Here is a 25,943-nt window from a genome sequence, read left to right as displayed (position 1 = left end):
TGATGCATCGCATAGAGAGTGTTTGAAAAAAAATTGTATGCAAATGTTAACAGTACAAAGAATATATGCAATGTGCAGAGATAAGCCATAGACACAAAAATTGTGAACACAAAAACATTTTATTTACATTATTTTGAATATTGTTGACACACGTTTTGTAAATTTAAAATAAAAACAAAACTATATACAAAAAAGCAGCTGTCTTTTATTTACATTTTTTTGGGAAGCCCCTCACTGCCTAAAATAGCATCTGGTGTATTTTCAATTTAACCTCTGTTTTATGCTCCAGTTTTAATTGAGCCAGCATGTCCGCAACTACTGCTCCAAACTGAGAGTCCTCATTGTGAATGATGAAATGAAAAGCACAGCACGCTCAGTGGGCGCCTAGTCATAAAAATCCGGAGGTGCACGTGGCACGCCCACGTGCTGTGATGACTTCACGCTCCTAGTTTAAAAAGCTGCGAATGTCACCCTCCCTCCTAAAACAGTGACGAGCCGCAGCAGCAAATGCTCCAAAACACGAATGCAGCGTCTGCTCTTTTGTCTCTGATCCAGTGTCCCTGCCGTGCTTGCATTCAACTCAATCATTGGTGAGTCCCATGCTCATTCATGTCACTAGTTTGTAAGTGAGTCCCGCAGCTCACTCACATCACACATTAATTTACAGTTGCTTTAAGGCCAGTTAGGGCTCTAAAGTCATTCAAGTGGACTGTCTTGAAACCCACAGCGAATATTTGTTGGTCATATCTGCCATCAGGCCAATGCCAGTTGACACACATTATAATACAAGAAGGTTGAATGACTTAATGATCTCAAGTGTAGTATGTTGTAAATGGCCTATAAGAGTAATTAACAGTAACACTGATTGTAAACATAACTTTTGTTTGTTTACAAGAAAAGTCAACAGGGCCCCTTTAACTCGATAACTTCAATACTCATCATCTAAAATGACTATTTGTTGTATAATATTTTGTAAATGCCCACATCTTTCAAACTCCCTGCCCTCACGCAGGCTTTCTGTTATAAATTTGAAGTCTCAAGCCTGACAACATCATCAGGGTTATTTTCTCAGAATTTACCTAGAGCCACAGAAGACATTATACAACTGTTACATCATACAACTGTTACAGGCTGAGTAGTACTCCTAATGAACAATTAATTGAACCTTGTGTAAAATCTACAATGTCTACAAGTTTTGTTTATATAATGTAACTTTTAGTATGCTAATATTATACCCACTACAAGTAATTGAGGCCTGCATGTACCTGTATATAAATCAACATTTAAAAGGTGAAAAATAGTCTTGCCTTAGTGGGCGTGACACACTTAGGGGGCATGTTTTTTCAGGTACTGATCCAGGATGTCCAGCTGAAGAAATAGATCCATAGATCCAGAGTTTGAAGCCTTATCAAATGGCAAAACATTGCACAGTGGTTTGCATTATTATGAGGAAGGATCTTACTGTATTATTAACAGCTACAGCACTTTTTCTTATCAATTTGTAAGTCTTAAGAACGGCAGTAGCAGAAGGATCACTTCAGCCCTAAAGGTATGTGCAACTTTTGCCTCTGAGAAGATACTGATTGGACTCAGTACATTTCTCTTCCTTTTTTTTTGCTGGACAGATATTAAAACCACTTCTGGCTAACAGTTCAAGGGCTGATTTCAGACTAACAAAAATGCTTCTATCCAAACTTAATTTTCTATGCTCAACACTACTCTGAACCTCTGTCAGACATGCATAATCTGATCTTCTGTCATGCACATGACCTACCTACATTATATCCCTTTACCTCTGAAGATGCTTTGTCTTCACATATTTATCTGTAGTATTATTGTCATTATGTTCCTGCATTGTTAACTTGATATTTGTTGTATTTTCTTCAAATAATCTATATCAGTCCAAATCTTATCTGCAGAATATTCTTCTCTGTGCTGCAAAAACCCAATTTCCTCACAGGGATCATTTAAGTCTGATCTTATCTAATCAAATGTTTGTTTATTTGCTGTGGAAAATGTGAAAGTTTTGTAGAAGCTCAGAGGTGTGCTGTACACTGCTCATGGAAATTAGCAAGTTTCCATTCATTCTGCCATCTCTAGATAATACTGTCCTGTCCACTTGTTTCTGTCAATGGAGATTGGGTGAGTGAATAACTGATTATTCTATCTTGTATAAATGATGCTGAAAAGTTACAAAGTTTGTGATTGCAGTCTATGAGAGGCATTTAGAGGGGAGAGAGACAGACAGACAAAGAGAGAAAGCTAGAGACAAAGTGAGGTGTAGACCAGGGACAGACTTGATGGGATTTTAGAAATCTATGAGGCTGATGATGAATGTTTGAAATAGGTTTGTCTGCCCATTGAAAAGCCATTTGTTTTCATTAGCTCCCAGTGCTAGGGTAAGTCTGGGGGAAGAGGGTGGGTGGCTGAAGCTTATGCTAAGGATAGTCATTATGGGATGGACCTCGCTAGCTAAAAGAATTTGCCCAAAGCTGTGTTGGTTCTTGTACCTGCAGCCTGTTGGAGCTCCTGTCCAGGGCCGAGTGACATGGAGGTGGGTGAAACAAGGCCATCACTCCACTGGCTCTGTGTTACGACAACAAATGGCACTGTCCTCACCAGAAAAACTACAGCATTGGTTGTCTGTTCAAATGCCAACTTAAATTTTGCTGACAAGAAACCTCCTGTGGCTCTTTAAGTTATGACTTTTGTCTCTCAAAAGCAAAGGTGGAAATACCGTAACATTGTTATAGTGCTGTAAAGCCCCTTAGGGAGGTGGTCCATACAAAGCATGTGTCTTTGACACCGGAGACTAGTGATGGGAGATTTGACTTTTTTTACCGACTTGAGTTTGTAGTGAGTGACTTGAGTCACTCACTAAAAAGAGTCGGGTTTTCCAATTTAATTCAATTCAGTTTTATTTCTATAGCGCTAAGAGAAGTTATCTCATTGCAGTTTTCCTATAGAGCAGGTCTAGACCGTATTCTTTATAATATTATTACCCAACAAATCCCACCATGAGCAAGCATTTGGTGACAGTGGCAAGAAAAAATGTCCTTTTAACAGGCAGAAACCTTGGACAGAACCAGACTCAATGGTCAGAATCAGAAATACTTTATTGATCCCCGAGGGGAAACTCTTTTGTTACAGCAGCTCACTATCACGTCAGTGCACACAGGAATAGAAGTACTAAGCAAAAAATATAATACACTATAATACAGGTCAGAAAATAAATTAAGTACCAAGTGGGTATAAGTATAAAATTAAAATAAGTGTGAAGTGCAAAGTTGGTTTTCCGGTTGATGATAATAATACACTATAAAGTAATAGTGCATGAACTGTCAAGTCAGGCTTATTAAGATTATAATGAGATGGAGGATATTGCACAGCAGTAATAGAAAAATGAATAAATATCAATAAATAGGGAATTTTAAACTGAAAACAGAGTATATTGCACAGCAGTATTAACACAGAATATTGCACAATTATTGCAGAGATGTTAATGATTAATGTCCAGTATAATGACTTAGGGTCATATAGACTTAGAGGGAGGAGTTAAAGAGTTTGATGGCCACAGGCAGGAATGACTTCCTGTAGCACTCTGAGGTGCTTTTTGGGGGGATGAGTTTTCCGCTGAAGGTACTCCTTTGTTTGACCAGCACATCATGGAGTGGGTGGGAGATATTGTCCAAGATGGCATGTAGTTTGGCCAGCATCCTCCTCTCTGACACCACCACCAGAGAGTCCAGCTCTACCCCCACAATGTCACTGGCCTTACCGATCAGTTTGTTGAGTCTGTTAGCGTCCGCTGCCCTCAGCCTGCTGCCCCAGCATGCAACAGCATACAGGATAGCACTGGCCACCACAGACTCATAAAACATCCTTAGCATTGTCTAGCAGATGTTGAAGGACCTCAGCCTCCTCAGAAAATAGAGGCGGCTCTGACCCTTCCTGTAAAGAGCCACCACAGCAGAGTCATCAGAAAACTTCTGAAGGTGGCACGACTCTGTGCGGTGGCTGAAGTTCATGGTGTAGATGGTGAAGAGGAAGGGAGAAAGGACAGTCCCCTGAGGGGTCCCAGTGTTGCTGACCATGCTGTCCGACACACAGTGCTGCAGACGCACATGCTGTGGTCTGCCAGTCAAGTAGTCAACAATCCAGGACATGAGGGGGGCATCCACCTGCATCGCTGCCAGCTTCTCACCCAGCAGAGCTGGCCGGATGGTGTTGAAAGCACTGGAGAAGTCAAAAAACATGATCATCACCGTGCTCTCCAGCTTGTCCAGGTGGGTGTGGACGCGGTTCAGCAGGAAGATTATGGCATCCTCAACTCCCAGCTGGGGCTGGTAGGCGAACTGAAGGGGGTCCAGGAGGGGTCTGACCATGGGCCGCAGCTGTTCCAGCACCAGTCTCTCCAGGGTCTTCATTATGTGGGAGTCAGCCTGGATTGCCCTCACTTCCTCCCTATTACCATCAGTAAAGGCCCTCCTCTTGGCATTCAGGATGTCTTTGATGTTCTTTGTTACCCACGGTTTTGTTATTTGGATAACAATGGACCATCTTAGTTGGGACATTGCAGTCCACACAGAAGTTAATGTAGCCAGTGATGCACTCAGTGAGCCCGTTAATGTCCTCTCCATGAGGCTCACAGAGTTCATCAGCAGTTTGTCACCTCAAAACATTCCTGCAGTGTCCAATAGGCGTCCTCTGACCATCTCCTCACTGTCCTTGTGGTCGCAGGCTGCCTTTTAACCAGAGGCACATAGCAGGGTTTGTGGTGAACCAGATTGTGGTCTGACCTACCCAGGGGGGGAGGGGGGAAGAGAGTGTATGCGTCCTTAACGTTAGCATACAGCAGGTCCAGTGTCCTCTCCTCTCTAGTAGGACAACTCACATACTGAAATTAGTCAGTTTTGTTGAAACACTGACATGGTTGAAGTCACCCAAGATTAATATGAGTGCACTCGGGTATTGAGTCTGGAGTTATGGCGGTGTGAATGGCGTTGCACGCCGATGCCGGATTAGTAGAGGGGGGGATGTAAACAGCCACAACAATGGCATGTGAGAATTCATGTGGCAGATAATATGGCCGGAGTCCCACAGCTAACAGTTCAATGTCCGGGCTACAGATACTCTGCTTGATAGTAACATGACCAGGGTTACATCATCTGTTGTTGACCAGAACAGCAAGCCCGCTTACCGCTCCCGGTGTGATTCCTGTCGGCCCAAACAGTCTGAAAGCCGTTGATGGAAACGTTATGATCCGCGATATCCTGGTGTAGTCATGTCTCGGAAAAGCACATCAAACTACGCTCACGGAACTCCGTCTGACGGCTAACGCCGTTAGCTCGTCCATTTTATTTGCCAGTGATCTCACATTGTCCATGACGACAGAAGGCAGACACGGCTTAAATCTCTTGTTCTTAAATCTCTTTTGTCTGCACCCCTCTCTCTTCCCTCGCCGCTTCGTTCCACCTCTGCATCCTCGGTGTGTCCTCCTCCAGATCTCAGTGGGGACATCGGTTGTCCTGGGTGCCATGCTGCTCGGCTTCAGCGCGATTAGCTGTTCCCTGGTGTAAACAGTGCGGCCAAACAACAGAGTAGCAGGAGAAGAAGTTCCACTGTGAAAAAAAGTACCAAAACACTTTCTACTCTAATTTTCGTAAAAGGGCGTAGTTTAAATTATACTTACACGCAGGGCGGCCATCCGCCACTGCCGTCACTTCAGTCATCGAGTCAGTCACCCAGAGCTTGGTGAATCCCCCGGCCCCAGCACCCATAGAGCATGTGCACCAGAGACTTATGCTGGCCGAGCCGGCTAACTTCCAGTTTAGCCCTCTGCTAACTTAAATGGGATAAAAAACAATTATAATTCGGCTCTTCCAGACCTTCCAAATGTTATTGGACCGAATGGATCAAATTCTGATAGTGAAACAAGTCATTTAGTTTGACGCCACTATCCACTGTTTTGCTCCTTTTGCCATGATTGTGTGCAGGAAGAATGCTTTTTGGGCCCCTGGCAGACCAGGAAGTTGTATATTAATATGTTGAATATTAATAAAATTATTAATATGTGTGTGTGTGTGTCTGTGTGTGTGGCAATAGAGAGGGGGGTGCAAGGAAGGTGGGGGCCACGTGGTGGTCTTCATGCACAAAGCAGGGCAGGCCCGCGAATCTCAATCAAAGGGATAAGCTACCATGTTATCTCGGCCATTTCAGATGTGTGTAAGCGTGTAAATGTACATGCAAAGGTGCGTGGATTAGTGGAGAGAGAGGTAAGAACACAGAGTAAGGCACAAGGAATCTCAAATGCCATGGCAAAGCGTAATAGCTGTCCCTTTATCACACAGTAATCTGGCAGCAGACTTTCGTCCAACGGCTGTGTTACTGGACCTTGGTCTGGTAAAGCACAGTTATTAGCTCCCACAGTGGCTAAAGCTAAAATGGCCCCATGGCATGGTACCGATACAAAATGGAACGTGCATAATACAAAGAAAAACACACAGCAACTTGGACGCAGTGGTCTGTCCCTTTCCAAAATAAGCAAAGCACAATTCACAACAATGACACTTAGATTAAATTACACACAGTAATGAAATATCTCTGCCCAGATACAAGCCTCTTACTTTAAATCATTCTTGGCTAGCGATTGATGCGTCAGTTTGTCCGGTGGAGTTTCTCTCAGGTTCGGACGCTGACGAAGCGTGGGTCCATACTGTCGGTAGGTCCAATGGCGAAACTGTTTCTTCAAGGGGCAGCAAAGGAAAGCAGCAGTCGACTTTAGCAGGGAGGAAGAGAGGCTCTCCAGCGGTCTTTCACTCCTTGAAGAAAACGGTGAATCCATGTTTTCCTTCTGCAGGCAAAGATTTTTATGTGAAGTATAATGATTGGGATCCAAAAAAAGTGTTTCGGCAAACACAAAGCAGTCTGTTTCTCGTCCAGCGAGTTAATACTTTTCCTAGGGAGTTAAAGTTCACGTTGCACGTCCCATCCAATGGGAATCCAGTGTTTGGATTCAATTGTGATCTCATGTTGGCTTCAAACGAAATTTTGTCTCAATATTGCATCTAGGTGTGAATTAACGGCTGTGTCGGCTTGGTGCCTTTCTACTGTCTTTTCTTTGTTCAAGTCTCTTAGTGAAGTCTTTTGTCCCTCACATGGTAAATGGTAAGTGCTGTACTTATATAGCACCTTTCTAGTCTTTTCCGACTAGTCAAAGCACTTCAACTACATATTACATTCACCCTATTCACATACATTTATACACTGATGGCAGGTGCCAAATGCTCATCAGTTCAAAGAAAGTAACTCATTCACGCACACTCACACACCGAAGGCATAGCCCTCATGAGCAATTTGGGGTTCAGTGTCTTGCCCAAGGACACTTCGACATGTGGGCTGGGGGAACCGCCGACCTTCCAATTGGTGGACGACCACCTCTACCACTAAGCCACAGTCGCCCCCACATGTGGTGAGGCTAGGCGAGGCCCAACAATAGTGCAAAATTTAAATAAAATAATAGGCAGCACCCAACAATCTATAGCACACACACACTAGAGTTGTAGTTCATCTTTTAAAAAGTCAGCGGTTGCAAGTATTTTTTAATTTAATGACAAAATAATTACCTTTGCAAGAGGAACGTGAAGTATATTGTGAATGCTTTCTACACCATCACAAAGAGACTAGTTTGCACTAGCTAGTAGCAGGTAGGGGGGTCAGTGAACGAGTTAGTGGAGATGAGGACTTGTGACTCCCGAGTCAGTAAAAAGAGTTATTCGTTTCGAACGATTGACTCATGACTCGCACATTACTACCGGATACCACTTTTTGATCCCTTTTTGTACAAGCTGTTAAGGTTTGTTTCTTTTAACCATGAACAAAATTTTCCCCTTATCCTCAACTAAGTGGTTTTTTAACCCAAACCGATATCTTTCCCTACCCTCAAAGTGTAAATACAGTATGCTCTAGAGCCAATGGAGACACAAGACTGAATTGATAATCAGACTGAAGTACCATTTCATTTCAATTTACTAGTCAATTCTGAATTGCTGAAAAAATGGAGATGTGGGCAGATTTTTCAAGTTAATGCTGTTGACATACTCTTTTATCTGTGATGAGTAATAAATGGAAGCCCATCCATCCATGCATTATATGCAATATTCTACACCCTGAACAGGTCATAAATAGAATTTTGTGGCCACGCTAGTGAAGTTGCTCTAGGGATGACGATGTTGGTCAGTCAGTCCACCACTTAGGTCCAGAATGAATTATATAAACAACTATGGGATGGATTGCCATAAGATTTGTTACAGATATCCATGATGCCCAGACATTAAAGCCTAATGACTTTGGTGATTCTGACTATATGGTGATGACTTTCCATATAGTGACACTGGCAAGTTAAAATTTTCACTTAACCAGTGAAATATCTTTATATCTACAAGTGGATTGGCACAAAATTCATGATTCCCAGATGATGAATCCTGATCCATGATTTTGATGATCCTCTGACTTTTCCTCTAGCACCACCATGACACTTATATTTGTGGTTCAGTGAAATTTCTCGAGACAATTAGGGATGGGCATTTCAAGCAAAAATAGTGTTCATCTTAATAGCGAACGTGAGATTTTGCTACAATGTAATATCTCCAGGTCTCCATGCTCTCTTTCTTCATCTGTTCTTGAATGTACTGTGTGATGGCGATCGAGCTGTGCCAGCATACCCTCTGGCGGTGTAACAGTTAATAGGGGTTGCCTCTCAGTACACTACACAGTGTGTATTTCTAACACACTACTAATAAATATGTCCAGTAGATCTCAAGAGCTCGTACTCAACACTGGACTTCCTTTGGTCCTCAGCAATACCCCTGCCAAGTGTGAAGTCAATCAGATGAACAGATGTAGAGACATTTAAAAAAAAAAAAAATGTAATGGTAGTGGTAATATTAATAAAGTAATAATAATAGGAATAATAATGATAATAGTAATAAGACTAATAATAACAACAACTGTAGTAGCAGTTGTCGAGCAGGAAAATGGGGGCAGCAGGTGGCCCACAATCACAGATCCGGACTGGATACCTGCAAAAAGCAACAGAAGGAGAGAGGCAAGAGATGAGAAAGCACAAAACTACGGGAGAGGGAGAGGAGCTCAGTGCATCATGGGATGTCTCCCGGCAGTCTAGGCCTATAGCAGCCTAACTAAGGGATGGTTCAGGACTCACCCAAGCCAGCCTAACTGAAGGCTCTGGCTCCCATTCTACTTTTGGAGACTCTAGGAAGTAACCCTGCATTCTGGGAGCGCAGTGTTCTAATGGGGTAATAAGGTATTGTGAGCTCTTTAAGATACGATGGTGCCAGACCATTTTAGAGAATTTTAAATTCTCTTCTGGATTTTACAAGTAGCCAGTGCAGAGAAGCTAATATTGGAGAAATATGATCTCTTTTCCTAGTTCTTGGCAGTACACATGCTGCAGCATTCTCGATCAACTGGAGAGTCTTAAGGGACTTATTCGGGCAGCCTGATAATAAGGAATTGCAATAATTCAGCCTAGAAGTAACAAATGCATGGACTATTTTTTCTGCATCATTTTGAGACAGGATGTGCCTGATTTTTGCAATGTTACATAGGTAAAGAAGACAGTCCTTAAAGTATGTTTCATGCGGGAGTTAAAGGATAAATCCTGATCAGCACCCCAAGCTTTTGCCTTCACTGTACAGCAGCAGCTCTGAGCCTATCTAATGATGAGTCAGGTCTTATCTTAACGGTCGAGTCCGGACTTGATTTAGTGATAATTGCAGGTAACAGAAGTGTTCGTGTTGAGTTTAGCCGCAATATTTTGTGTTCTCTCACAATAAATTTTACGTTCTCTCGCAATACTTTTGCGTTACCTCGCAGTGTGTTTCTTCTTCCATTCCTTCTGGGCAATATGTCTATTTGGAATGGAAGGTAGTGTGGAGATTCTCAAGTTAGTGCATTTAGCATTGTTTATGGACACCTCACCTTATATGATGTCCATTGCAAATAAGTTAACAGATAGAAAATTATCTATTAATAACTTCTGGTTAGGAGCTGTACGTATAAGGAACATCAATTATTGCTCCACACTTATAGAAACAGACCTTCTACCAAAACCTGTTTCAGCATTGAAAGTCACTGTAATTTGTTTTGTGCAAAGAGCAGAGGACCCTGTGCAAAAATGCAAAAAGCTTTCCAACTTGTGTTGGTCTGCATTCCTGATGTATCTCTGCAAGTGGTTCAGTGTTGTCTACTCTTTCTGTGATAGAACCACAGACTGTTTGCAGCATTTCAGTCACCTTCTTGTTTGTTGCTTTTGTTGCTTCTCAAACAAATACAGCACGTTAGCTTTATGAGGTAGATTCAACTGCACATCTGTAATTCCGCCTTTGGAGATGTCTCCTTTTCCTCAGTGAAACTCCTCTGTGGTATAGTACAGAGTACAGATTAGCCTACAGTAACTGTTCATGAATGAAAGAATAAATTTACTTTCTCTAATTACATTAACACGCATGCCTATTGAGCAGTAGTATATAATAATAAACTTTATTTATACAGCACTTTTCAAAAACAAAGTTACAAATGCTTTACATGGTTGTAGGTTTAAAACATTTCACAACTGAGGCAAATAAAATCAGGCAATTAAAATAAGACAGAAATTAAATGAAATAAACCCCCTCAACAATAAAGAAAAATACTAATAATAAAACAGATATAGATGTTCGCAATAAAACAGTGTGCTAGAGTTAATAAAAGGCTTTTTTGAAAAGATGCATTTTGAGAAGTGATTTAAAAGTTGACAATGATTCAGCAAGCCTCAGATTCTCAGGCAGTAAGTTCCAGAGCTCTGGGACATTAACTGCAAAAGCCTGGTCACCTTTAGTCTTGAGCCGGGACTCAGGAACAGCCAGCAGAGCACTCCCTGAGGATCTGAGGCAGAACCCTGGCTCAAAGGGGAGCAGCAATTCAGCAATGTTGCATGGGAGCTGAACCATGAAGTGCTTTAAAGGTGATCAGTAAAATCTTAAAATCTAACTGGATTTGACTATTAAACTTGGAACGTGTGAGTAAAAACACATAACATTATTTACCATTAGATCCTGACCAATCCTATCGCTGTGTCCGGAGATTTAAATAATTAATGGAGTTGCTGCTACTGTGCCATGTGTAAAATTACACACAGCCTAACCCCACCTCAACACAAACACATTCGTTTGGTGCCAGGAAAAAACTAAACAGGTGCAGACGTAAAAAATAGACTTTCGCCCGAGGAAAACTGCATAACAAGTTTTCTTGTGGCTTTGCCCAGGAAAATAGAGCCCTTAGTCTTGTTTAAACCCTAACCACAATCTTTCCCTATAACCTTAACCGATTATCTTTTGTGTCTAAACCTAATCAAATCTGGCACTTCTACCACATTAGAAAATGGTCAGAATTGATTTTGCATTGGTCATTTGTGTTTTGGAATGCATTACAAATTATGTTGTCTTGCACCAGCTCAGACAACACTACATGGGTGGTTTTACAAGGCAACGAAAAACAACATATTTTGTAATTTAGTTTGAAAGACCTGTTGCTACATACACACTGGAGCCAGCATGCACATTAAATGTTGACCTCACAATATCTGGGAGTATCACTGATATATGACAATAATGCAGTAGGGATATAGTGATGGGGGTGCTTGTGTGTGTTTGAGAAACAGAAAGAGATCAATGCAATAAGACTGCATTTAAACTCATCCATTTCTTACATCTAACAACCACTGGCTACCACAATAGTCTGTGGATGGCTGTGTAAAGTAGTTCATTCATTCATATCATCATAAGACTCTTGGTACATGCAGTGTAGAATAGATGGTAATATATGAGTTGTGCCATAGAATAAAACATCTGATTTGATAATGCATATCCATCTCTCAACACATATACACATTTATCTATCAAATATTATCCTCATCTGCTGTAACATCTCTTATAATATAGAAAGATCTATAAGTAGGGAATATGAACAGTTCTGGATTGGCCTCTCTCACTCTGAAAGGGTTTGTTCATGTGGAGCTGAGAGTGGCCAGAATCAATAAGAGAGAAAAATAGGAAAATGACATGGCTCTCTTCAGATGAAAGATCTAATCTCCAATATCCATTTTCAGCTCAGGGCCTTGCACTAAAGCAGCAACACTACATCCCAGTACAGCAAAAACACAGATCTCATGGGCAGATCACTGTCCACATTCATCTTTACACTCTTTCCTCAACAGTGTTGGTGATTCTGAGGCCATGTACTTAAAGCAATTTTCTTCTTTGCTGTTGTTGCTTTTATATTTTTATTTTATAAAGTCTTCATTTCTTCCTCATAATGAGGGGATGTAATTTGACTTGAGTGTGGATTTGCATTTGACATAAAGTCGTGTACTGTTTCTGATGTAGCTTTCACTTAGAAGTGATGACAATTTAATACCCCCAATATAGTAGTCATACTTAAAGTATTTCATTTTCATTTGCTTCCCATTACATTTGTGATCATCTTTTTTTTTCTCACAGCTAAATATTAAAGTTGAACACTGGTGTGTTGCAGGCTGGCTGGGTCACATTAACAAACACTGACATGCATGTATTAAAACCATACAACATTCTGGGCCAAGACTTTTGCTTGCCATTTGCTTTATTTCTTTCTCTCTCCTGCTTCTCTCCTCCCTCTCTTCCTTCTTCATCCTTTCCTTCTGAAGGAAAGGCGCCTTTGTAGTTTCTGTCTGCTCTTATCAGTCCTGGCATGAAGCACTCGCTTCTGCCACTGTCCTCATGTTCTCTGCAAGCTCCCACTTTTGTATTGCCTAATGAACTCTGACCAAAATTAGACATACTCTTCAACTTTTAAACTGAAGGAGCCCCTTCAATAGTTTCTTTGTGAAGAGCTGCCACCGCTGTGAAGGGAGGGTGTGTGACTGAGTGTGTGTGTCTCTATGTGTGTGTGTCAAAAAGTAGTGGAATGCTGGACTGTTTTATGGTAGATGTGAGGAATTTAGGCTTGAGCTTCAGTCAACCCTCAGGCAACTATACTATGTTGTAATCTCCCCATTCTTTGAACATACATTCATGCATTCATCAATTCCTTTATTTAAATGATTTCTGGGAAAGAATCGTAGAAAAGGTTTCAGTCTATGCCAACAGTGTAGCTCTCGGGATTGCAATGTCAGTTGGTCAGTCAGAAATATTTCAACAACCATTGGATGGATTGCCATAGAATTCTACAGACAATCGCGAATCCTACTTGGTGATTCCCTGACATTTCCTCCAGTGGTGCTGGTATTTACATTTTTGGTTTTTACTGAAATGGCTCAACAACTATTGGATATTATTGCTATGAAATTTCGTAAAGGGATCCATGGTGGCCAGTGGCCAGAAGAGGAATCCTGATGACCAGCGCAAGAAATATTCCTGTGAAATATCTCAACATCTAAATTGTAGTGAACATAGTATTCACAGCAAACATGAACACTAAGTTGCTCTTCTAGTTTTTAGGAACTTCAGGGACTCCGATATTAAAAGATTTACACACACCAAAGAATCATGACAATTTCTCTCAGATAAAGGGTACTTTATAACAATATTTACAAATATACCATGTCTAATAATAAATTATGAATTTGATTATCATAATATGTTGGCTGGATTAGTCATGACACTAGGACTGATTATTAATACCAAAGGTCGGTTTGGAGTTTGGAACGCCCCATATACATAATATGGTGATTGGACAGTAGCCATGGTAGTGTGCCATCTCCCGCTCAGGCAGGGGTCCATCATGCCAGTCAGCTGAAAACATGAAGCTTGGTGGTCCATCGTAGCCCTCAGTAGGCCATGAACAGTGGAGTGTTCAACGTTCAGAGGTAGATGGTGGATCTAGCTTGTAATGCAGCTATATGGCAAATAGGCCTGCATCTAATGATTCTTTTTTATTGATTATTCTCATGATTATTTCTTTAATTAGTTGATTAATCTAACACCTAATTATCTATTATTCTAACAATTTTTTTGTATTACTCGATTAATATAACAATTATCAGAATCAGAATCAGAAATACTTTATTGTTCCCCGAGGGGAAACTGTTTCGTTAAAGCTGCTCACTATCACATCAATGCACACTTGAGAATAGAAGGAATAGAAGTACTAAGCAAATCAAAATTTAATACACTATAATTCAGGTAAGATAAATTAAGTACAAATGGATATAAAGTATAAAAGCTAAAATAAGTGTAAGTACCAAAGTGGATTTAGAAGTTGATAAGTATGTACGGTATAATACAATGTAATAATATAAGTAATAAGTAATAGTGCAATAATGAGCACTGTCAAGTTATGTGTAACTTATTGGATGATTATGAGACGGTGGATATTGCACAGTAGTAATAGAAGTATGAATAAATATCAGTAAATTAAACTGAAAACAGAGTATATTGCACCGGAGTATTAAACAGAGAATATTGCACAATTATTGCAGTGATGTTAATGATCCAATGTCCAGTTTAGTGACCTAGGGTCATATAGACTGACACTTAGAGGGAGGAGTTGAAGAGTTTGATGGCCACAGGCAGGAATGACTTCCTGTGGCGCTCTGTTGTGCATTTTGGGGGGATGAGTCTTTCGCTGAAGGTACTCCTTTGTTTGACACTGTCCAAGATGTCATGTAGTTTGGCCAGCATCCTCCTCTCTAACACCACCGCCAGAGAGTCCAGCTCCACCCCCACAATGTCACTGGCCTTACGGATCGGTTTGTTGTGCCTGTTAGCATCCGCTATCCTCAGCCTGCTGCCCCAGCATGCAACAGCATACAGGATAGCACTGGCCACTGCAGACTCATAAAACATCCTCAGCATTGTCTGGCAGATGTTGAAGGACCTCAGCCTCCTCAGGAAATAGAGGCGGCTCTGGCCCTTCCTGTAAAGAGCTTGAGTGTTCTTAGCCCAGACCAGTTTATTGTCCATATGTAGTCAAAGGTACTTGTAGTCCTCAACAATGTCCACACTTACCCTCTGGATGGAAAACGGGGTCACTGGTGCCTTGGCCCTTCGTAGGTCTACAACCAGCTTTGTCGCATTGAGCTGCAGATGGTTCTGCTCACACCATGAGACAAAGTTCCCCACCACAGCCCTGTACTCAGTCTCATCACCACCGCTGATATATCCCACCACAGCAGTCATCAGAAAACTTCTGAAGGTGGCAGGACTCTGTGTGGTAGCTGAAATCTGTGGACTTAATTTACCCAAAATAAATATCAACAACTTGTCTCAATAATATTTCAATATTTTATTCAATCATTTTTTCTTAAAAACAAACAAATGTAACAAGAAACAAAGTATGCACTGCAGGGCATTCTGCAACAAAAAAATATATTTGTCTATTGTAAATATAATATTTGAAAGAATACATTAATATATTACACTATTTCTAGTAGGTTTTTTCTTATGTTACCATTTTAATTCTACTTAATTATCCACCTTATTTTAGTGTTTACTCACAACGCTCACTCTCTTTACTCACTACTTTAATCTGCTCACCTTGCTTTTCCCTTCAGTTATCTTTTCCCCACACACGCACACACCTACACCTCTGGTCTCTGCACACACATACTGGCTTGCCCCGCCTGACTCTTTCTGTAACTCTCTCCCCGTATGTGTCTGCGCTGTTGACTTTCTTCGGAAGCACTATGTTTTATAAAGTTGCTGACACACATTATGCAAATTGACGTATTTCCATAATTGATGACGTTGATTATGTAACGGCAAACACAACATTTAGTTGAGGTAGAGTTGATGATTCCACACTGCTCAGACCTTGATTGTTTAGGTCGATTGCTGGGGCAACCACAGCATGTGTAAGGGTGAGTGGGCTCATGCAGGAGGTGAGAGTGAGAGTCTGGGTCTCTACTCTAGATTACTCAGTGTCGGGTGTCCTGGTTCGTTTTGCCAAGCTTCCAGGGGCCGGCATGGTACAAGCTTGAGAAGTTACAACAAGTCTTTGGTATTTCACTACTCCATCTCCAATTCTTCAGTTCAGGAGAAAAGACAACCATGCAGGCTGACATAGTTTGGGCAGTAAGAGGGTCATAGAAGAGCAGAGAGAGAGAGTGGACAGTGATATCCAAATCAGTTATAGTTTTGGGTTGGAGGGGTGACCATCAGTCGAATTGACCCTTGTCCTGCCGCGAACCCTAAGATTACACCTCTATTAACAGATATCACCATATTCAAATTTGTTGTACTAGATATAAATTTGAGAGTAGTTTGCTCAAAACTGTCATTATTTATGCTATTAAATGACATTGAACATGACTTGCACAGTGGAAATGGAAGCTATCATGACATTATTGCTGTAATATACATCAGAGACATAATTTATATACCAAACCATGGTGAAGTTAACATGCGATCCTGGTTACCACATGTCGGAAGACTAGAAAGGCATTGGTACAGTCCATTTACCATGATATTCACATTTGTGATTTTGATCCCTTCACTTTTCATTATTATACCTTCTTTTATAAACAAATACCTACAAAACTGACATTCCCATCGGCCTCGGCTGTACTGTGTTTTTGCTAATTAGCAAATGTTAGCATGCTAACACGCTAAACTGTGATGGTAAACGGAGTAAACAATATAACTGCAGCAACATGTTACATTGTCATCATGAGTCAGCTAGCATGCAGACATTAAGCTTAAAGCACCTCTGTGCCTAAGTACAACCTCATAGAGCCTAGCATGGCTGTAGACTCTTACAGCTTGTCCCAAATTCATACTACATACTAATTATATACAGTGTGTACTACAAGCTAATCATCATTGATGTGGAAAAACTGGTCAATCTTCGCATTGATGAATAGAAGAATAAACTCTATGAACCTCAGCTGTCCTTATATGAGTTTATTACAACACAAATCTGATATCAGAGAAGATCTTGGCACAGCTTGCATACATGGACTAATACAAAAAACTTAAACTCTTCATACACTTTATATGCTATATAGCTTTATATGGTACCAAAGCCTTGAAGAAGTCACCCTATTAAGGGAGGGGTAGACATAGTGTCTGTGACTGACGATAGTGTCTGTGACTGATGGCCAAGACCAGTTCTCATCCATGCTTATTATGAAGGTGAAGCATCTCCAAGGTCTTCAGCTTATCTTTTACCTCTGTGCATCCAAAGCCTCCCAGCATAAAGCATGCCAAGTCTGAAGGAGGCAGCGCTGATTCTTAGTTTAACTGTCATGTCATCGCATAACGTAAACACTCCTTCATACCCATGAATTTCTCCCACAATCATAGTGTACTGGTTTAGCAGTTAGTTTACCAAAAAACAACATACTTTACCATTTTATTCTAACAGGAAATGATTCAATACGTGCAGCATCCCATGTCAATCAAATTGCGACTTGGGTCACTGTCAATTTTTCTTCACAAAGAAAATGTCATTCTTAAGATTTAATACTTCTTTAATACTTAAATACCAAAATCTCTCTGGAACTGTGTCACCACTACCAATAATTTGTTTGAACTTTTACAGCTGTGAGCAGCCTCTCCATTTCTTTTGTGCACTGCATTGTGGGAAAACAGTGTCCATCAACAGCATGCTGAAAAATTTACTGTATTTAGTATGTACTGTATACTGCGTGGATTGAGTATACATAATTTTGTCTCTTTTCCAGTATGAACACAATACATAATCTAAACCTGAAATTGCCAAAACTGGAGTCACAAAGTTTCTGCTTGACAACAGAAAAGCACTCCTGAATTGATTCACTCATTCATCCTTTAACTTATGCTTTATTTTTCATGGTCTAATTCATTTCCATTCTTTTGCTCATGATTCCCATCTCTCTTTTTGCTCTCTCCCCTCCCCAGCAGTCAGGCCTAACCCCTCCGCATGGGGAGGATGGAGAAAAAAAGGAGGGAGAGAAGGAGGATTATAAATCAAGGTAAACGGTGGCTGTTTAACCCCTGCTATGATGTCATTTCCAACAGCGACATGCTGGCTTCTTCTCCTCTCCTCTCTTCAAAGTCCTAAAGTACATGCATTTGCTACCATGCATGTCACCTTTTTGTAGCTGCTTATGCACAACACACACAGCTCCCTACATACCACTCCCTATGCACTTGACATGTGGCTATGAAGGCAGGATGGGGGTATATTGGGAATAAGAGGGTGGGGGGACTACCATTCTCAACTGCACTGAGAGAGGTAGCCCCCGACACACACACACACACACACACACACACACACACACACCTGTTGATAGAAATCTGAGGAGACACAATCACTCATTAAGAATTGTAGCATCATATAAGATAAAGAAATGTTCCCATCACACTGCCTTCATCCATTTAAGTGGCTTATTTAATCCATTTCTAAGTCTGTGTGCTGTGTGCATAAAAATAACAAGGCTAAACATGAAGTTTGTTATTGATTATGCCTAATATGTTTCTGTGTCATTAAGGGAGCATGATGTGTTAAAGCCTATTACTCAGCAGGACTGCATATATCATTAAAGCGATGCGGATGGAAAAATGCTTTCAACCAGTGCTGAAACATAGAAAGAGATAGTTTACTAAGTTTATCGTATAATAACATCTGTTCTGTTGTAGTTTGTAGCAGAATCGTGCTCCTGTGAGTTCCCTTGGTTCTGAGACACACGTTGAGACAACGCTGGTAGGTAACGTGCTTTATTGTTTTCTTCTGGTTTTCACCCAGCATCAGCAGTTCCTCCTGACCACTTCTGCTGGCCCGGCTATGGCGCTGGTTCAGCTGCTTCCTCGTCTGCGAATCTGTGCAAAGAAAGCCCAGGCTCCCTGGCTGGCTGTCATGGCTCGGGTGTCTCTCAGGTCTAGCATGCTACTGTGTATTTAGGGAGAGCATAATTAATCAACCAGTTTCAGCTGTGACAATTACCTCTCCCTGACACTGCTCACCTGAGCCACTCCCCCACCTATCCCTCTGTAGCTGACAGCTACCCATGCCCACCTCCACATAGCTACTCAACAGTTAGTTATCATATTTTCTCAGTAGGCCAACTGTTAAATTAGTCCAAGACCAGCACCTGGCATTACTGCCATTATCTTTCTGTAGAGTGTGTATATGTTAAAGGGTGATGTGTGTTAGAAAAAACAGATGTTAGCGTAGATCATGGAGCACTGTCTAAGTACTCATTGCTGTGGTTTTTCTGCATGATGCTTCCTAGAGATCACAGGTAAGTCAAAAAGTGTCCAGTAATGTCCATTCAGATAAATAATACATAAATTATGTGGCATCCACCCACAAAAAAATGCAAGTCCAACACTTGTACTATCATCCTGAGCATGACCTAAACATTCTAACTTTACATCACACTGTCAGGCCTGACAATCATATGACAGCAACTAGCAGTGACTGATGTAAGTGGTAAAATGTGAGGTGTGAATGTCTGACTGATTGATGTCAACCGTCCCTTTAACCTTTTTTCTAGTGGAAGTACCATCCTAATGGATTTTCCCTGCATGAGGTCTCCACCAATCCACTTCTACAGAAAGAAAAGGAAGGTAAGAAGGGAGAAGGGTAGGAGACAAGGGAGTGAAGAAGCCCATTGAGACTTGATAAGTGTGTTGGTGTGTGTATGTGTCCTAGTGGAAGACTGATGTGTACTTGAGATGGTATGTGCTTTACTCTCAGGTCAATGACATTTAAAACACTGGAGAGTGAAAGAGAGAAGTAGGGTGTAGATGTGTGTGTATATTCCCATAGACCCATTCAGGCTGGAGGCCCACCCTGCCACTGCCACTAACTGCAACAGTATAAGGTTATGTGGTAGTTAGAATCAGGTTACTATAACCTTAATAGACAACCAAAGAACAAATGAATGCTACTGCATGTGAGTAATCTGGTCGCAGCTATACTGTTCCAGGGATTACAGTTACTACTGGCAGTGATTTATTTGATATTTTTCAGTAGAAAAAATTCTTAGTAATTAGTAATTGTATTGTATTATTTGGTATGTTTCCATAGGAATTTTGCATACCTTTGAAGCAAATTTCTAAAATGTCATATTACTATTGATTGATAACAAGACTAAGGGGCAGATTTATAAAACCTTGGCACCTGTTTTTCTGGTGCAGGTGTGGTATATGCCCCAAATGCATGTGGTGTGTTTATTAAAGTGTTGAAAGTTGCATCTCTCTCTCTCTCTTGCATATGTTTTAAGGGGAGGATCATCCAAATAATAGCAGGAGACATGTTAACAGAAGTTGATTATGTATTCCGTTGGATTTACTCAGGTCACGGAATTTGCAGCAGCCACTTTTGTGGGGAGAAGTTTCCAACTCTGAAGATGTGTAAACATAGCGCAGATGGGATTAACACAAAGTTGGTGTGTGTGTCTGTGTGTGTGGGGTAAGTTAAATATAATATCATATATAATATTGTGTGCCTACACGTTGGCAAATTGCACTCTTCTTTCTTTTGATATTTAAAAGAGTGTTTGGCTGCATTTATCTATTAACATCTGCCATATTAACACCATTTTCACCTGCTCTGCTCTCAACTGCTGGACCTGCTGCTCCGTCTCTCTTTCTCTCCCTCTTGGGTTGTGGTTGCTTGTATTTATTTTGTGTCTTCTTGATTAGTCTTATTGTGTTACTCAATCTCCTTTTCATTTCCCATGAACATGTTTAATATTACTGCAGTTATTAGTAGTTAGGCGCAAAGAATATAATATTATACATTTATAAGTAATATTTAGATAATAAATCTAAATAATTACAATGCTAACATACTGAAGGTGCAACGTTAACCATGGTAACTATTTTATCCTTGATCAGACTCCACGACAGATGTGGACAGCAGACGCACATGTGCTTCTATGTATACTACCATCTGATGCTACGTGTCTGCATACGCACATCTGCATGCAGACACATTCCACAGATGCACACTAGAAAACATGATTGTGACCTCCTGACAGCAAGAAAAGGAGCTCCTTTGTTGTATTTGGCTGTAGAACATGAAAAGTCAAAAAAAGAAAAAAGTGTTCACAACTACCTATCTCAATAATAGGACTATTGTTTGGAGAATACAGCACATACATGTGCACTTTCTGCGTGGTCGCAGATTTTGGGCAGGACTTGGGCAGATGATGAAATTTACATCAAGTGGACCATCGTGGCCATGTGGATGTGGAAACCATGAATTGGCCTTTAGTTTAGCATGTTAATGCTAATATTAAACCAAAGTATTGGACAAATTAAACTTTTGACTCGATGGTGCTAGATTAACATTCCTAATGTTGAATATAATCAAGGTTTTGGCATAAGTTGTTTATTATTACTTACTTATTAAGTTTAGTATTCAGTCTTCAGTCTCCAAAAATATCAAGAATGATCCTTTCAAGTCACAATTCTAAAATCCTAATGTTTTGGTGACATTTTCAGAGAAATCAGAAGAACTAATTACAGGCACTTCTTGGTATTTCCACTGCAAATTATACTGTTTTTAAGTATTTGTGCATCAGTGTTTTCACTTAATATTAGAATGTTTTTCAGTCTAATCTGATTATTCTGTTAGTTTGAATAGCTTAATTTGCCAAGAATTTTGGATTATTATATTTGTCCTTATGACATCATTGCAATTGTTTTCAATGTAAATAACATGATTTAAGAGTTTTATAGGCTCAATAATTATTTTCTTCATAGTTAGTACAAAGATCCAACTAATTCTGCCATGATTTTGATATTGACACTTGGTTAAAGAAAAATCTGACATTATTCGAGTGGCACTGTAAACAAATGGAGATATACTGGTGCTCTGGCAACCTTTTATACTGTATTTTCTTGAGCTTACTAATGCTTTGCAGGTATATCATTATGAGCAAGAGCAAAAGTGTATGCATTAAGTGGCTCACTTCCAGATGTTTTTTAAACTTGTCTATAAAACCTTCATTTTCAGTATTTACAGTGTTTGGTTGTCTTTCATTCTTAATTTTTGTCATTCTCTCTACAGAAGGATACTAATATGGCCTCTGCCAGGGGCACAGAATACACACACACACACACACACACACACACACGCACACATACAGTATGGACAACATACACAGGCCACTGCTACACACATTCCCTGGCTGGGCTTGATGAATGGGCCTAGTTTAAATTATTTTGTGCAGATCTCATTTAGACCCTTGAAGAAGAGATCCAGCCTGTTTATTCATTTCACATTTACACCCGGGCTTCAATATCTCTCTATATGCCTGCAAAGAATTTACCCTCCTCCCATCCAAGAGGAAAAAAATGCCTGTAAAAGAAAGACAGAAAGAGACAGAGAGACAGGGAGGGAGAGAGAAAAAAGCAATTTACACAATGTACATAAAATGATGCGCTCAGAGTTTGATAACCTGCATAAATTATAGAGTATAATTAAATATTATACCCGGTGAATCACCAAGGAGAGAGGGTGGTGGGAGAAGAGACGAGGAAAAAAGCAGGGAGTGGGGAGAGAAAGAGATAGAGAGGGAAAGAGAAAGAAAAAACAAAAGACGGGGAAGAGGAGAGGAAGAGGAGAGAGCATTGATGCTAGACTTGGATCTCATAATTGTTTTTATTGATTATTTCTTAAGGTGAAATGGTTTTAAGATAAGAACAGGGAGGCAGGTAAGAGAAGGGCAGAAACCAGGGCGATGGAATTTTTGTTAAAGAAATGTCTCTTTCTACAAAAATAAAAGAAAAGAAATCAAGACGGCTTTTTGGCATTGTCAGATTGTCTTGGTGGTGGCCCATATAAATTAAATGGAATATTAAAAATTAAAATTGTTCGGCAAAGGGTAGGCATGGAGGCCGTCGCTGGTGAGCGCACAATTGACCCAAAAATATATTCAAATTAGCATAGCTAAACAGTGTCTGCACAAGGGGGGGGGGCGGCACATGGACACATTTGTTCACTCTCTTGTTCTTCTTTGACCCACAAGAGAGAGAAAGAAGAGATAAGAAGAAGAAAAAAGTAATAGAAAAAGAGAAAGAGAATATATGCAGTGTAACAGCTGTCATTATTCTGTATGTGAAATGGAGCTGGGCCAAGACAGAGGCTTCACTGACATGCTGTACACTCCACAGGCTACTTTACTATTGTAACTAGACTAGGATACCAATGTACCGTCAGAGATTTCAAGCAACTCATAAACTGACAGCAATCTTGATTGGCTTGAAAGCACAGTTTGTAATGGCTATCGAACTTGCTACATTTTTGTTTTAAATTGTTATTTTTTCCCCAGCTTTTTTTTGCTGAAACATCATTGAATGATGTCTGATTGGATTTGATTTAAAGCCAAAATTTTTCAAATCAACTGGATCCGGAGATTTTGACTGTGGCAACAGACATCCTGTGGCCTGTAGGCTAGCTCCTTCAAACTTTTGTTTTTATCTGTTATCTTATTTTTTCAGATTTATTGCTGAAACACGTATTACTTATGGTTTGGATTAAAGAGCAGCAGGTCTTGAGACGATCCACCCAGCCAGATCAACCGGACCAGACACCACGGCTGGTGCTGTGTGATCACCCCGGGAGGAGAGGAAGAGCCCGGATAGGAGCCAAGCTGGCCCAGTTTGGACTTAAGGCTGCTCCTAGCTAATGTATTGTCTGGAGGAAATGGGACTGGCCAGGCAACAGGAAATCTAAGACTGTTGTGCCCAAATCTTTGCAGAGAACTGCTCCACCAACAACCCGGATCAAGCACACAACGGGCAGACCGTTTACAGAGCTGAAGGAGTATTGCGCTCCTTCAGCTCGGTGGGATGAGGAAAGGCGGGCTCTGTGGTTACGTCAATGGTGCTTGGTACTCAAGCGCAGTCAAAGTGGATGGACACTGTTTCCAGATGTTGAACATTTTATGTGGCTTCACTTTTGGGGAACTGTCATGTCGTCACTCTGTATATACAGTCTATGGGCGGCACCTAGGAACAGTGGTGCTTTGTGCTAAATGCATGCAAACATGCTCACAATGAGAATGCTAACATGCTGATGTTTAGCAGGTATAATGTTTCCATTGTCAACATGTTAGCATGCAAAAATTGGCTAATGAGCACTGGTCGTTAGGTATTTAGTCATAAACCAAGGTATTGGAAAAAATTAAATTTTAGCCTAGATGAAAAGTCAGTCACCAACATTATTACAATTCACCCTTAGCATGAATGTGTGTACCAAATTTCATGGCAATCCATCCAATGGTCTTGAGACATTTCGCTCTGAATCACAAATGTCAACAAAGTGGTTGTGCTAGAGGAAAAGTTGGGGGGTAACCAAAGTTTTTAGGATTCATTGTCTGGGAACCATAAATAAACATCATTTCACAGCAGTCCATATTTTTTCAGTCTTGAATATAGTGGTAGTGCAACTGACTGACCAACCTTGCCATCCCTATGGCCATGTCGCTAGTAAGGCTTACAACTTATATGGCCACTGTTGCCAAATGCTTGCTCATGGTGGGATTTGTTGGGTCTCTGTAAATACTATTATAAAGAGTACGGTCTAGAACTGCTCTATAGGAAAAGTGCAATGAGATAACTTCTATCATGAATTGGCGCTATAGAAATAAAATTTAATTGAATTGAACTTTACAACTTTAGTCTTATTTATGTAGCTTTGGCCATTAATCTTATCGGATTTGGTACTATTGGAATTATGACTATTAATAATTGTATCAATTGTCTTACTGCTTGTTGCTTCTTGCCCTGTCGGACTTCTTTTTAGTGTGTTCCGAGATCTCATCAATTAACTTAAGGAGTAATGTTACTATAACAGACAGGAATGATGGCCAAAACTATGAAAATGAGACAAAAGTTGAAAAGCATGAACATTTTGGATCATTTATCGCCTGGTAGTGGGGTAATCTGCAACATTGTCCTGTAAATTAGATTTGGTACTTTGAATCAACAATTGCTTTAACACAACAATCCAATTCTTTAAAGCCTTTGCATTCTGAGCACAGGAGGTTATGTGGACTGAACTGGTTATTTAGCATGAGCAGTAATAGCCACCAGCTGAACACACAAAAGAGCACTACCTTTGGAAGCACAAACTTAATCATCAGAAATTCCAAAGAGACAATGAGTGACAGCTGATCTGACCACAGCAATGAAAACTCTGCACCAACGATGGAGGAAATAAAGAGAAGACTGTGCCTTTGGTGTGTGTGAATGATTAGTTAGTTTCGTTGAACTGATGAGCAGTTAGCATCTGCCATCAGTGTATGAATGTGTGTGAATGGGGTGAATGTGATATGTAGCGTGTAGTGTGAAGTGCTTTGAGTAGTCTGAAGACTAGAAAGGCGCTATACAAGTACAGTCCATTTACATTGTTATGTGGATGATACCCAATTAAATCGCTTGATCAAGCCAGATGAAACTAATCAGTTAGCTAAACTTCAAGCATGCCTTAAGGACTTAAAAACCTGGTTGAACTGCAATTTTCTGACATTAAACTCTGAAAAAACTAAAGTTATTGTACTTGACCCCAAACACCTCAGAGACACATTATCTAAAGACATAGTTACTCTAGATGGCATTGCCCTGGCCTCCAGCACCACCGTAAAGAATCTGTGAGTTATCTTTCAGGATTTGTCCTTTAAATCCCACATGACACAAACTTCAAGGACTGCCTTTTTTCACCTGCATAACATTGCAAAAATCAGACACATCCTGTCTCAAATGATGCAGAAAAACTAGTCCATGCATCTAGGCTGGATTATTGCAATTCCTTATTATCTGGCTGCCCAAATAAGTCCCTTAAGACTCTTCAGTTGACCCAGAATGCTGCAGCACATGTACTGACACGAATTAGGAAAAGAGATCATATTTCTCCAGTATTAGCTTCTCTGCACTGGCTCCCTATAAAATCCAGAATAGAATTTAAAA

The 25,943-nt window shown here is 40.5% G+C and overlaps 1 protein-coding gene across 2 annotated transcripts; it reads left to right on the top strand.

Annotated features, from left to right (window-relative positions):
- The first annotated feature begins 494 nt into the window (after positions 1 to 494).
- On the top strand, positions 495 to 24,001 carry LOC122876571. 2 transcript variants are annotated; one of them, XM_044197082.1, is made up of 6 exons: positions 495 to 590; positions 17,922 to 17,992; positions 18,766 to 18,896; positions 19,517 to 19,589; positions 20,322 to 20,436; positions 23,475 to 24,001. In XM_044197082.1, exons 2-6 carry the CDS (start codon positions 17,941 to 17,943, stop codon positions 23,512 to 23,514), a joined length of 411 nt encoding a protein of 136 aa, XP_044053017.1. In that variant the 5' UTR covers positions 495 to 590; positions 17,922 to 17,940; the 3' UTR covers positions 23,515 to 24,001. The 2 variants fall into 2 exon arrangements, 1 of the variants encoding a protein (XP_044053017.1); XR_006378095.1 differs by lacking the exons at positions 495 to 590; positions 17,922 to 17,992; positions 18,766 to 18,896; positions 23,475 to 24,001 and adding exons at positions 19,025 to 19,261; positions 20,865 to 21,943.
- The last annotated feature ends 1,942 nt before the right edge of the window (positions 24,002 to 25,943 follow it).

This window comes from Siniperca chuatsi, linkage group LG1, assembly GCF_020085105.1.
Source record: "Siniperca chuatsi isolate FFG_IHB_CAS linkage group LG1, ASM2008510v1, whole genome shotgun sequence".
Classification (NCBI taxonomy): Eukaryota; Metazoa; Chordata; class Actinopteri; order Centrarchiformes; family Sinipercidae; genus Siniperca; species Siniperca chuatsi.
The sequence above is the reverse complement of the archived record's forward strand: the minus strand, read 5'-3'. Positions and strand labels throughout refer to the sequence as shown.

What these genes read in the sequence shown, in the direction of transcription:
- LOC122876571 (XM_044197082.1), top strand. Translation starts at nt 17,941, where the DNA reads ATGGGGAGGATGGAGAAAAAAAGGAGGGAGAGAAGGAGGATTATAAAT. An exon ending in ATGGCTCGGGTGTCTCTCAG is followed by an intron (nt 18,897 to 19,516) that starts GTCTAGCATGCT and finishes CCTTTTTTCTAG; the next exon opens with TGGAAGTACCATCCTAATGG. An exon ending in TCTACAGAAAGAAAAGGAAG is followed by an intron (nt 19,590 to 20,321) that starts GTAAGAAGGGAG and finishes GGATTTACTCAG; the next exon opens with GTCACGGAATTTGCAGCAGC.